We start from the raw sequence: 14,688 nt of genomic DNA, 5'->3' as shown, positions 1-14,688 counted from the left end.
AATAAAATACAAACCTGCATAAACTGATGCTCTTTATTAAATTCTTCTTCATCTTGTGCAATCAAATCCAATGCATCAGCTTAAAAAAAGAATAAGTTTTATAATTATATTGCACTGATGCCTAATTAAATACTAGCATATAAATATAACATAGCTAGTTAGGAAAATGAAATATTAAAGAAATAAAACTGAAAGAAGTATGTGAAAGCTTCCATCACAGAACTGATGCATCTGTATTAAACACAATAAGAGCATGTGGTTCTGAAACTTTTGGTAATAAACACACTACTGTGATTGATTTCATCAGGTACTAACTTGTGCTAACTTACTAATGGGGCTTTATAATGTAAGCTTTTTATAAAAGATTCACATTAACTTCAGCCTTGCAGTTTGGCACACATGAGTTAAGGTACCTGCCCATGAATACCCATGGAATTTCATCTGGAATATCAGATGGACAAGCCACTCTGTAAATTTGTCATGAAGATGTCTGCTGGGGTGCCAACTACCTGTTTGTCCCAACACCCAGGACTGTCCTAGTTTTTGTTTTTGTTTTTTGCGGTATGCAGGCCTCCCACTGTTGTGACTTCTCCCGTTGCGGAGCACAGGCTCCGGACGCGCAGGCTCAGCGGCCATGGCTCACGGGCCCAGCCGCTCCGCGGCATGTGGGATCTTCCCAGACCGGGGCACGAACCTGTGTCCCCTGCATCGGCAGGCGGACTCTCAACCACTGCGCCACCAAGGAAGCCCCTGTCCTAGTTTTTGAAAGGAAATATCCCACATCCCAGCAAACCCCATAGCCTAGGCAAACAGGAACAAGTGTTCACCCAGTGTCTGCCCTCAAAGTTCCGAATGAGCAACTCAGTTCACCTTAGGGAAACCAATGGGCACGCAGCCCTCCATCTCTAGGCCAAGGCCACAAGGCTGTGGTAAGTGAGCAGAGGGCCAGGTGTAACACAATGGGGAGAGAGGACAGAGGCAGGCTGAACAGCAAATGATCCTGCTCAAGGCATTAGAATTTAAAAGGATTTTAAACATGTTGGCTGAATCAGAAAAGTCTGCAGGTTAGACTCTGGACTTCCCATCTGCTGCCCATTCTGCCTCTGCCTGGTGCTTCCTGACAGTGGCTGGAAGGGGAGGAGTGAACAGCAACCCAGAAGGGACAGTCCACTCGTGGCCCAAACAAGAGAGATGTCCCTACTCTCATCAGTCCATTAGGGGCTAACCCAATCCAAACTACCCTTCTGGAAGCCCTGAGGGCCCAACACTAACACCTTGAGAGACAAAATGAGAACAGACACAGGAGGCTGTTTCCAGCAGGGAGAGGAGAGCACCCACCAGAAGTAGCTCAGGATTCTGACTTGTCAGGGCAGTGCTGGTTCCTTACTTTGCGATCCCACCACCTCCCACATAAACACGTTCTGAGCCTACAAGTCTATGAACGAGCATCGGGAGAGCCAGGAAGCTCCAGAAGTCACATGCAGAACAGTTATCTTCCACAGGAAATATTTTTCTATGAAGATTCTCTGTGGGGTCCATGACTCAAAGTGTTAAAAACCACTGCTCTAAAGTGTGAAAAGTATCAACCAACCAAATCTAAAAGCCAGGAGAGGGTAAATAGGAAATCAGATCGTAAGAAGGTAACCCAGAAAAACTTAATTTACTTCAATGAGTTAAAATATTGTATTTTTAAAATCATTAAGTAAACAGCTCCAAATGCTATTTTATTATACTCCTGAGTACTTTTTCTCTGGACTTTAAGACTCTTCAATTAAAGAAAAGTCTACAGTGACATTGTTACCACGTATGCTCATCAGAAATCACTCACAGATTATGAAAAAGCAGAACTTCATTTCTTACAAGAATCTCTGCCCAATTTTTTGCCAAATCTGCAACCACAGTCCTCTCCAGTGCCACCTGAACGCTTTTGTTGTTAAATTCTGAAGCAGCAATACCGTTCCCCATCCCCTGCCCGATGTTTAAATCCTAGGCCACAAGCAGAAGTGGCAGCTCACATGGCTGAGCTGTCAGAGAGGGGGAGGCAGAAATGGGGAAGTGGGAATGGGGAAGTTTTAAGTTTCATTTAAAACTACTTTGAGGACTTCCCTGGAGGTCCAGTGGTTAGGACTCCATGCTTCCACTGCAGACGGCATGGGTTCGATCCCTGGTCAGGGAACTAAAACCCACAAGCTGCACGGCACAGCCAAAAAAATTAAATTATTCATTTATAAATAAATAAAACTGCCTTGTTATTATAAAATTATGCCCTTGGTCCAAGCTTCCTCTTCTGAGTATCTCCTCTTACATTTTCAACATTTCTTTTCCCGTCGTATAAAGTCTCCCATTCCATTCACGCTCCCCCAGCCCAATTCCCCTTGACTACTTCATCCTTTCTTTCCTCCCATCAAACTTTTCCATAGTTTTCAATAATCATTTTCTCCATTTCCTCACCACCAGTGCTAGTCATCCTTTCCTACTCAGCTTCTGTTCATTCCCTAACCACACAGATGGTTTCATGAAATTCCTCCACTATCTATTTTATCATATTTCTCCTTTAATAGTAACATGCCCACATAGTTCTAAATGCAGAAGGCATAGGTACATTCTGCTTCAATAAAGAGTTCTTAGGGCTTCCCTGGTGGCAAAGCGGTTGAGAGTCTGCCTACCGATGCAGGGGACGCGGGTTCATGACCCGGTCCGGGAAGATCCCACATGCCGCGGAGTGGCTGGGCCTGTGAGCCATGGCCACTGAGCCTGCGCGTCCAGAGCCTGTGCTCCGCAATGGGAGAGGCCACAAGAGAGGCCCACGTACCGCAAAAAAAAAAGAGTTCTTAGAAATTAACCAAAAGACGTAACAGAATACAATACTTACTGCAAGTCTCCCTCATCACTGGCCCCACTTCCCACACCTCCAGAAGCAACCAACATATGCAGCACCCCGTGAAACCCCTCACTAGTTGAGAACCTACTGACCTTTGAGTTCTACAAGTAGCTAGGGAGCCCTGTAATTAGTTTCTTTTTTTTTAATCTTTCCACTGTATGTATGTACAAATATGTATGTGTTTCCTTCTTCCACCTCTTTATGCAAATGTTGGAATAAGATTTTAAATAATTTATTTTGGTGATCTTTCCCTTACCAGTACCTAAAGAGCTCCATTTCCTTTTATTCGGCCACAGGGTACCCCCTCGTATGGATGTACCTTATCTAATTAGTCCCTGTTTTGTACATTCACGTTGCTTCCAACCTTCTGTGATGATGAACAATGTGCACACACATCCTATATATCTGTGCAGGTGTAGCTGAAGAATAGTTCCCAGGGGAACTGACTTTTAATTTCCTTTTCTATAAGCTGTTTACACCCTTTGCCCAGTTCTACACTGAGTAGTTGGTCTTTTTCTTATTGTTTATTAGCACAATTTACATATTTGGGAAATGGGCCCTCACTCTGTAATATGAATTGCAAATTTTTTTCTCAGCTTCATCACTAACTTTTAAAAACTTTTTACCAAAGTATAATATACATTAAAAAGTGTACATAAGTGTGCAACTCAATGAATTCTCACAATCTGAACACATCTGTGTTGCCAGATCAACACCCCAGATCAAGAAAGAAAACATGCCAGCACCCAAAACGCCCCCTGAGCTTGCCTCCTGTCATGGCATGCCAACCCGAGGGTAGCCACTATCCTTGCTTCTTACTCCACAGAGCTGGCTACATACACGGCATGTATTGCTAGTCAGCCTTATCTCATTCAACATGTTTGTGAAATTCATCACGCTGCCGCAAGTAGCTACACATCCTTCATTCCCATTGCTACACAGCATTCCAAAGTAGGTATAAACACAATCCATTCCAAGGTCAATGGGAATTTGGGAGCTTCTAGTTTGAGACTAATACACATAGTGCTGCTACAAACATTTTAGTGTATGTCTTTTGGTGAATATATACACCCTGAACACTGGGTATATACTTGGGTGTAGAATTATTGGGTCATAAACTATGAAGTTCGTAAAGTTCACCTTCATAAGATACTGCCAAACAAGTTCCAAATGGTTTTATCAATTCACACTCTCACCAGCAACACATGAAAATTCCACAACTGATGACTTTTCAAGTGACAGGGTCCCTAACCAGTGTCCAGCCTGTGCCTACTGTCCTTTGTAAATCAAGATATCACTGACAACTATAACTTAACCTCCAATTTCTGACTCATATTTCCAACTACTGAATATCCCCACCTCAAACCACAATCATCCAAAATTCTACCATGTCTTCTGATTTTTCCCATCTCAGTTAATGGTACTGCCATTTTCTCAAAATAACTTAGACCCCAAACCCCCATCTTTACTTACCTCTCTACTATCCGCGGAAATCCAGTCACCAAATCCTAGCAATTTTATCTCCACGTCCCTCATGAGCTATTTTCTTCTCATTCTCACTGTGACACCTCGATTTCTACAACACCCTAAGGAACCTACCATTTAACTGACCATCGAGGCCAGAGGGAGACTCACAAAGCAAGCTGGACAAGCATCTTCAGAGGCTCCCAAGTGCCCACCAGGCACGGCTCAGCACGGAGTCCAGCCCCACCCAATCCCTGGCCCAGTCTTACCACTCTGGCTTCATCTCACCATGTCGTGTTACTCTCCCCTTCCCATGTCTTGCCGTAAATGTCAGCCACGCTGGGTTATTTACCATTCTCAAGACACGCCCATGCTTCCTCATCTCATCCTCTTTCTTTGGGTTTTCTATCCACTTGGAACTTCTCATGCCCAAAATATTTACCTGTTGAAACTCTACCTCAAAATCCACTTCCTATATAAAATCCTCTGCTACCCACTCATGCAAAAGTTATTCCTCCTCTCAACTCCAAACGATGCTGTTGTTCTGTATTCTCATCTTATCCCTCTTAGCTGATGGACAGTTTCCTAAGGGCTGGAAACATGCCTTATCAACTGATCTCTGTACTTCCACATCAATGGACATTAGGAACAGCTTAGTACAAGCAGCTGTTAGAGTAACTTCTTCCTCTGGCACCTTCTGAGCCTATTAAAAATAAGACTGAGGGGGGCTTCCCTGGTGGTGCAGTGGTTGAGAGTCCGCCTGCCGATGCAAGGGACACGGGTTCGTGCTCCGGTCTGGGAAGATCCCACATGCCACGGAGCGGCTGGGCCCGTGAGCCATGGCCGCTGAGCCTGCGCGTCCGGAGCCTGTGCTCCGCAACGGGAGAGGCCACAACAGTGAGAGGCCCACGTACCGCAAAAAAAAAAAAAAAAAAGTACGACTGGGCTTGACAGGCTCCTCGTTGTCTTTCCTCATTCCAGGTTTAGAGGCGCTCAGGCCCTAGAGGCCTCAGTGGCACAGCAAATGTCCACAGGCCAAGGCTCACAATGCTGTGCATTCTGCAGCGTTTTCCTTTCACGGTCAGAGATTCTGCTAACTAACAAATCTAACTGCGGTTCCTAATGCTCTCATCCTCTGAGATTTCATTTATCTTTCTCGACACTTTTCTCCCATTTCTTCATTACTGAGCTTTTACTCTAAAATGGATTGGCTTTTGTAACTGCTCATTTATCAGAATAGTTTTGTTCAAGACAATTTATAAAGTGAGAAAGTAAAGCCTAAGGTGCTACTAACTGCAACACACATGTTCTAAAGTGACTCACTGTCCTTACTTAGGGAAAGGCTCGGCTCAGTCCAGTGATTAGCAATGACTGACTCAAGCCTCTGTTCCTAGAGAAACAAGTGAAGTGCTAAGTACATATCCAGAAGGGATTTGATGTGGCCGACCAAGATGTACATGGTAATCTCAGAACACCGTCAGAAAATGAAAATGGTTCAGAGCAGAGGCTATCAATACACTTACAGCCAGATCTGAAGTCTTCATTCATCTCATCACTTAGAGACACATTTACATCTTGTTCTTTATCAAAAGCTGTGTAATAGGCAAGATCAGTGACCCATCTGCCCTCCTCATTCTGATAGACCACACTCTGTGATAGATCCGTTTCTAGAAAATAAAATTCCAGAGACATCCAATGACACATGCAACAAATAAAATGATACAATATTCTTAATTTTATTTAGTTGACTTATCTTAGTTATCAACAGTACTGAAATCTGTCCAAAACTAATTAAAGGAAAATCCATTTCCCCAAAAGAAAAGTATCTCTCTGATGGTGAAAAATCCAGCCTTAATCACAGTAAAAGTCCATCATGGAGGAGAGGGAGGAAGGAAAAGATGACTAATAGTTAGAAAGGCACATTTCCACCAGATCTGTGAATAAAGACACCATTTTTTAATCCACAGAACACTTAAATATTTTAATATGAAAGATTAGGGAAGTTTCACTTGGAAATATATCCTATTCAAAATGTGTATAAGCATTTTTACATATTTCTTACTTTTATTTTGGAAAAAAAAAAAAGGCCCACTTACGGTCCTTGCTCTTTCCAACGGATTCATAACATTCACACGTTTGCCTTTCACTAGTGGGTGACCACAGACCGTCAGCGGAATTAAATGCATTGTCACTAACAGACTTCAAAGATGCTACATCCACATTTTTTTGAATGGACACTTGAGGCATCTCAATGTCTAAAAATCTATCCACAGGCAAAACTGTTTCTGAGTCTGACGCCAAATGCTTATTTTGATGAGGAGATCCTGCATCCAGCTTTAAATGGTCTATCAATCCAAAATCACCTTTACTGGCATTTGTGTCGTGAAAGTAAACCGGGTTAAGTTTCGCATTAGCAGCCCTGAGAGTCTTCGCCAGAACTTCTTCTCTTCCGCTTTCCTTTAAAAATTAAATAAAAGACCAGAAATAAGTTTTGTTTTTCATAACTCGTTCCAAAACAACCAAAAAAGTTATACAGTTGACATAATATATTTATTCTAGAAAGGAACAGACTACACAATATTCTTCCAGACTATATGTGGACCAATCGTAAGGAACTTACCAAAACCAAAATTCAAAATGTGGTCATGGCAAACACACACCAACAGATTCAGATACCAAAAGTGAGGCCAATATGCTCACTATGGCACAGGATGTTAGAAATGTCAGTTTAACTTTTGTAATTATCACTGAAAGTCTCTAAAAGGATGGGAAGCCCATCAGTGTGACCAGACTCATAAAATTAATATTATTAACAGACTCTGAAAACACAAATATTAATAACTTTAAGTTATTTTTATTTTTATTCATTCATTCATTTTTGGCTGCGCAGGCTCTTCGTTGTGGTGCATAGGTTTCTCTAGTTGCAGCACGCGGGCTTAGCTGTGGTATGTGGGATCTTAGTTCCCTGACCGGGGATCGCACCCGGGCCCCCTGCATTGGGACCATGAAGTCGTAACCACTGGACCACCAGGTAAGTCCCTTAATAACTTTTAATAGGAGTAAAACAGCAAATACTACAAACAACCCTGAGGAGTTCAAGAACAACTGCCTCAAACACGGCAGATTAAGCCAGTGCCTCAAAACCACGCTCTCCAACATACCTTCCCAAAGGGCACTGCTCACTCTTTCCTAAAATAACAACTGCTGAAAGGGACTTGCATGCCCACAACCCTCTTCTCAGACACTCAGCCACCACTATCTCAAGTGCCAATGAAGCTTTAAAACAGCAGTCTTTTCTGCTATAAGATGTATTAACAACAAAAACAGCCTCATAGGCAAGGTTTTTCAAAGTTAGGATACTAAAAGGAGGTAGTTCTATATAAAAGACAAGACACAGACTTTGAAATAAGATCATACATTTAAATTCCAGTAGCACCATTTATTAACCGGGTGATTTTGCAACAACGTTATACAAAAAATAAACAATCTCTACCTTATCTCAAAATAAAACTCCAGATGACTTAAAGATTTACATGTAAAAGTACTAAGAGGAAATACAGATGGATAGTTTTATATTCTTCAGTGAATAATATCTTCGTAGTATAAAATTTCTGTGGGTTAAATTGAATCTCCCAAAAAAGATGTGTCCAAGTCTTACCCCCAGGTGATACCTGCAAATTGTGACCTTATTCAGAAACAGGGTCTTTGCAGATGCAATTAAGTTAAAGATCTTGAGATCATCTTGGATTTGGGGCAGGCCTTAAACCCCATGAGGAAGACCTCAGAGGGACACAGAGAGAGAGGGACAGGCCACATGAAAATGGAGGTGGATACTGGAGTGACGCTGCCCTGAACTAAGGAACACCAGAGCCCCAGAGGCTGCAAGAGGCAGGAAGGAGCCTCTGGTGGGAGCTTAGCCCTTTCAACACCTTGTTTTCAGACTCTGGCCTCAAGAATTGTGAGAAAATAAATTTCTGTTGTTTTAAGCTAGCAAAATTCTGGTAATTTGTTCTGGCAGGTCTAGGAAACTAACAAAAACACTAAAATCTGAAATACATGAGGACCAGGAAAGGGAGACCCTGTGAGGACGCAGGGAGAAGCTGCCGTCTCCAGGCCAAGGAGAGAAGCCTCAGGAGGAACCAGCCCTGCCCACACCTAGATCCGGACTCCCAGCCTCCAGAACTGTGAGGAGATATATGTCTCCTGTCCGAGCCAAAAATAAAAATAAAAAAATAAAGTGCATAAAGATCAAAATATCTCCTTAACACAGAAAGCTTATAAAAACAAGAGTTAAAATATGAATATCCCAATAGAAAAAAAGACAAAGGAGACAAAGAACTGACATTTAAATGAGACAACGATTTTTCACATAGGATACTAACAAAGACTAAAAAGAACCAGAACATAGGAAACCAGCTCTCTCCTCTGCAAAGCACCTGAAAACACTGAATAAAGAATGCAGACAATCCATGTGCTCTGCAGGCCAACAGGGCGAAGCTACCACCTGTGGGACTGTGACTGACCATGGCCATGCGACAACCCTCCCAGGTGGAGGCAGAGGAAACCTGAAGTGAAGCCACTGGTTGGTGACCAATTCCAGGTAAGGGTTTCCTACGGAGCAGAGCAGCTCCCTCGCTGCTATTGAAAGTCACAAGGGTTTGTCCAAAAAAAAGCGGAGGGGGGCGAGTCGGGGGAATACAGCTGCTCTGATAGTTTTGAAACCTCAACACAAAATAGGTCTCTGTTGGGACTTCCCTGGTGGTCCAGTGGCTAGAACTCCGCGCTCCCGATGCAGGGGGCCCAGGTTCGATCCCTGGTCAGAGAACTACATTCCACATGCTGCAACTAAGAGTTCCCATGCTGCAACTAAAGATCCCAAGTGCCACAACTAGAGATCCCACATGCTGCAAGGAAGATCCCACACGCAGCAACAACAAAGACCCGGCACACCCAAATAAATAAATTAAAAAAAATAAAAATAGGTCTCTGTCTACACTTGGACAGTGTAACTCAGCAAAACTTGAGAGTTAGGAAATGTGAGGAGAAGGGGAAAAATAAAAGCAATCCAAAGGTCTCTTAGGAGGTGGGGTTTCAGGAGGAAGCAATGAAAGTAACTGAAATCCCACAGACTACTTCCTGATAACAAAGGGGGTCAAGGAGGCATCTGGCCAACACCATATTCATCAAGATGGTCCAACAGCATCACCAACAGGAGACAAGTGGGCTGACAGGCCTCCCAATGGGACACAGAGTATACAACAATGCTTATGTTTAGAGTCAATCTGTTCAAGGGGAAAATGTTCAATCTAATCAGGAGGAGGAAAGCAGTCAGCTATATCTACCATATGGGTCATTTTATAAAACAACAGGCCTAGATTTTACAAAAAGTTTAATGACATGAAAGAACTCCAAGTCATGGCAACCAAATACAAGTGTAATCCCTGATTAAAGCCTGGATCAAAAACAACAAAAGTAAAGGACATTTGGAGACAAGTGGATAAATTTGAATATGAACTGTATATTAATTTAAATCACAATATCAAAGTTAGATAAGAGAATTGTGATTATGTAGGAAAAAGTCCTTATTCACAGGAAGTAAATGCAGATGTATTAGGGTGAAATGTCATAATATCTGCAACTTACTTTAAAAAATAAATTTATTTTATTTATTTAGTTTTGGCTGTGTTGGGTCCTTGTTGCTGTGCGTGGGCTTTCCGCAGCCGTGGCAAGCGGGGGCCACTTCCCGCTGCAGCGCCCAGGCTTCTCACTGTGGTGCCCTCTCCCGTTGTGGAGCACGCGCTCCAGGCGCGCGGGCTTCAGCCGTTGTGGCACACGGGCTCTAGGGCGCAGGCTCAGCAGCTGTGGCACACAGGCCCAGTTGCTCCGCGGCATGTGGGATCTTCCCGGACCAGGGCTCGAACCCATGTCCCCTGCATTGGCAGGAGGACTCCCAACCACTGTGCCACTAGGGAAGCCCTGCAACTTACTTTTAAATGACTCAGTAAAAAAGTACTTATGGAGGGACAAAGAAAACACAAAGATGGCAAAAAAAATGTTCACAACTGGCTAATCTGGACAAGGGTATACAGATGTTCAGTGCACCATTCTTTTAATTTTTCTATAGGTGAGGGAAAGGTAAGCAGTGGCAGGAAAGGACAGGAAAGGTATTTCTCATCAGTTTGTATCTGGGGAAAACAGAATCCAAAGAAAACCAAAAGCTTAAGTTTTATTAATATCCATTGAGTCCAGTAATGATTTTCTAATGTCAAATTTCTGAAAAACCAAAAAGTTTGGAATATACCTGACTAGGATCACTTGCAGGTAACTTAAAATAATTTTCTGAAGATTCCTGTCCTTCTAGGCCTTCATACATCATTCCGGGAATTGCCAGTTGCTCAAAATAAGCCTCCAAATGATCATCATAAAACTCTTCATCATCGATATCATCATCTAATTGGTAAAATGGAGGAGAAAATAGGACAGGCTTTAAAGTAGTGACTGAACTGTAAATAATATATAATCAAAAAGGTTGATAAAACACATGGGTCAATAGTCTACATGATTTTGCCTTAACATTTGACATGAAAAAAACCATTGTAATTTCAGTCTATAAGTCATCATGAGCATTCTAATATAAACTAATATTTAACCTTCATTGAGAAGACAGCACAGAAGCAAGTCCTGGCATACATCAAAAGTTAGACTATAGTAAGTGTGGCAATGGAAAAGGGCAGATTATTCAGAAAGTACTGTGGCAAGTGAGTAACTGTCAAAAAAGAAAAGATAAGCCTGCCATAGAAGTAAAACCAAATTCCAGGTGAATTAATAATTAATTGTAAAATGAAACCTCAAACAGTATCTGATCTTGAAAATGAAGAAACAAAAAAAGATATAACAAAGCTGAATATTCACAGATATAAAAATTTTTTCCACCTCCACTAAAACCAAAAAGTTGCAAATAGACAAATAAAACAATAATGGCAGTGCTTTTTATTGTTCTAACACCCAGCCGGGCAAGGGAGGACAAAACTAGAACACTCAATCACTTATAACGGTATTGTAAGCCTTTTCAAGAGGATAATTTTCCAATCATCTCTGAGAATCCAGCCTACTAAAACAACGATCTGCATAAATTCAGGTCAACAATTCCTCATCAACAATTCCATAATCTAAAAATACCTAAAAACTAGCAGCAAAACCTGCCCTGATTTTATAGCTTCTATCTATCCCACTTGGCTCACCAGCCTGGCCTTCAAAGCCATGTATAATTTGGTCTCTGCCTATTTTCTGGGTTTATTCCCCAATTCATAGTCCTACAGGTGCTATAAACCTGCCACACAAAAGCACTGGCTATTCTCCAAACATGGTCTATATGCCCCACCTTAGTGTCTTTGCTGAAGCTGTTCCTGCTTTTTGAATGTACTTCTCTTCTGGTATCTACATTAGGGCCTATCACGGGCCTCCTTTTCAAGGAGGAAGAATTGTGTCCTCTTTCAATAAAGCCTCACAGATACCTTCCTCAGTCAGAATTAACTTGTCACCCTCCTATGACTCCCACACAACTTGTACCGTTGAGATACACTTCTCACAATCGGATGTCAACTATGCATCTCTCTTGCCACATGCAGTCCTTTCAGAGAGCAGGGGCTAAATAGTTCACTGTCCCCTAATTTCTTAACACAGTGCTTTATACTTTATACCTTAATGATACTCAACTGAGGGATAAGCATAATCCTATCAGGATTGCTATAGAGAAATAAGTCTAAAATCCCATCACTTAACACAAGTGGCCACTTGAGTGCTCGTAAGTAAGAGGTAAAGGAGAAGGCAGAGAAACAAAAAGGTGCATAATAACTACGGCAACAAAGCAGCAGAGATACGTGGAGTGGCAAGGTCAGGACAAGGAAAACACCAGTTGAGCTTTGTGATGCTACCAGAAGAATCTTCCAAGCTGGCAAGTGACATCAGTTTCTCATTTTCTAGGAAACTAGTATGGCTTAAGTCATTGTTTGGATTCCTCTCTTCAAAATGTTTTCCAGCATCAGGAACAACAACCTATAAGAAATAAAACTGCAATGAGAGCAGCACACTCACTACTGTGAAGACCACAGCACAGGCTGCAGAAAGGCCCATCAATGTGCTCAAGGTCTGTGGTTCACAGTTCAGGCAATGAAGGGCTAGCTGTTTTACACATATTAATAACTTTCTTCCTGCCCCCATGTCACTCCCCTCCCTTGACCCACCCAATGAGACATCCTTAAAGTTCAAGGTTTCACACTGTGTGCACACGCTCAAAGGACCTGGTAATATAGTTCGTGTACTAACACACAAATGAACTGGGGCAGCTCAAGGCCTGGACAGGAGGTGCAGGTAACAGCAAAGCTGGACTCTGCAGCCCACCCTGGGCAGTGGACGTCCCTGCTCCAACTAGGGGCCACAAGGCACATGGCAGTTTGCTAGGACACTTCAAGGCCCAGAATAAAATGTGAAGTTCCTCAAGTGTCAATCTTATTTCACCATATTAAATATATATCAAATAATACCATCTCAAGAATTAGACTGCAAAATGCGCACTAACATTTTGGGAAAAAACACGGGCTCTCAACCCATTTACACACTTGTAGAGCACAGTGCTGAGTTATGCACTCAGTTTGGACAATCGCTGCCATGGCTGCCAGGACAGCTCATGCTAAACCCAAGGCCAATGCAGTGGTGGCCCCACTGGTCTAGGTTATCTAGTGTATTTATTTTCCCCCTGCTCTTACTTCTTCACCTTTTGTATCAAGTATCTCATGTGTCTATACTTGTCTTCCTGCTTTCTAGTTTTATGGTCCTTCTCTTTGTTATCAATGATTTCTAATACTTTTAGGAAGTTAATTCTTCAACCATCCTAGGGAAATAAAATTACGTATCACAGAAAAAGTTATGATCTCTCTCTTAGAAACCATTTTTCTCAGTGTTCAAGAAATCAAGCCTTCTGACTGAATTTCAAGTTGACTACACCTGAAGTTCCTCTAAAAAGCATCACTCACATATGTAAGTTACTAGTGGTTACATAGAGGAAGCAAGTGTACAGAGCAGGAGTCAATAAACGTTCTCTGCAAAGGGCCAGACAGTAAACATTTCAGGGTCTGCTAGCCATGCAGTCTCTGTCACAACTTCTCAACTCAGCTGTTGTGGCACAAAAGCAGCCATAAACAAAAAAGAAACAAATGGACACGGCTACTTTCCGATAAAACTTCACAAAAACAGGCAGCAGGTTGGATGTGGGCAATGAGCTAGAGTGTGCCAACCCCTGGCACACGGAAACAACTCTTACTTTAGACCTCTTTTAATCATTTTACAAAATAATGTTAAAAATTCTTACGAAAGTAAAATAAAATAAAAATTGCATTTCCTTTTTTTAAGTTTAAAAGTATCAATACTTGGTTCATACTTTATAAACAACTCTCACGAGACGGTTTATGTTGAACACAAACTGCTTATCTGCTCAGTGCCTGTCCTCTGAGGAGCCCTTCTCTTTTCACTTCATGTGGTCCGGGGGGTGGGGTGTGGGTGGTTTCAGTCACATCCCTCTATCTATGCACATATATGCACTGATGCACACGCATGCACACACACACAGAAGTGGACGTAGGGTCCAGCCTCATAAATCAGAGTTTTATCCCAACCCATCCGTTGGCACAGTGATTTACAGAGGGGAGGATGGACCCAAGTGAGCGCATTAGAATTGTGCTTTTTTTTTTTTCATGTTCTTGTTTTTTTGATCACAACACTTGGGTTGCCTACAAATGAATTCAGCCTCCCTATCATTCAACAGATTATCAAGTGCCAGCTATGTGCTGGACACTCAGGATGCAACACACGAAACAAAGAGAAACCCTCACTCCACGGAACCAACATTCCAGAGGAGTCGGCGTGGAGTGAAGCAGAGCAGAGGTGCAGACAGCCCTGGAGACACAGGAAGCCCCAGACCAGCCCTACTGTCAGCTTCCCGGTTACTCATAGCAGTAAGGTGGATTTCTCCTATTTACAAATAGAAGACTTCTAGGTAATATTAATACTACTTCATTCATATTTGTGAAGTAGGTACTTTCACTCTCCTAATACTAGAAATTGATAACATATAAAAGATTACCTTGTTCTCCTTATTCATCCAGGATCGTGAACAAAAATCAATAGGCGAGTCTGTTAAAGTAAACAAAAACAAAAACTAAGACCAAATTATTAATATTTTATCAACTAAATACCCAATAACACTCAAAAATAGCAAATTAATGAACTATACATTTTTTCCCTTTTAATAGAATAGAGCACTTTTAAATGATGGTATAGGAGCCCAT

At 42.1% G+C, this 14,688-nt stretch overlaps 1 protein-coding gene across 2 annotated transcripts in view; it reads right to left on the bottom strand.

The window, feature by feature from the left end:
* CEP192 (centrosomal protein 192) overlaps window positions 1-14,688 on the bottom strand; it is a 94,358-nt gene that overhangs the window by 61,146 nt on the left and 18,524 nt on the right. For both annotated transcript variants that reach the window (XM_082853458.1, XM_082853457.1), the window contains 6 exons: window positions 14,484-14,533; window positions 12,280-12,400; window positions 10,647-10,795; window positions 6,442-6,802; window positions 5,869-6,012; window positions 15-79 (listed from right to left, as the gene is read on the bottom strand). In XM_082853458.1, coding sequence (XP_082709584.1) covers window positions 15-79; window positions 5,869-6,012; window positions 6,442-6,802; window positions 10,647-10,795; window positions 12,280-12,400; window positions 14,484-14,533 — 890 coding nt within the window. The remainder of the gene's footprint in view (window positions 1-14; window positions 80-5,868; window positions 6,013-6,441; window positions 6,803-10,646; window positions 10,796-12,279; window positions 12,401-14,483; window positions 14,534-14,688) is intronic.

Source organism: Leucopleurus acutus, assembly GCF_964270905.1.
Source record: "Leucopleurus acutus genome assembly, chromosome: 13".
NCBI classification, from domain to species: Eukaryota; Metazoa; Chordata; class Mammalia; order Artiodactyla; family Delphinidae; genus Leucopleurus; species Leucopleurus acutus.
This window is presented reverse-complemented; position numbering and strand designations above follow the sequence as displayed.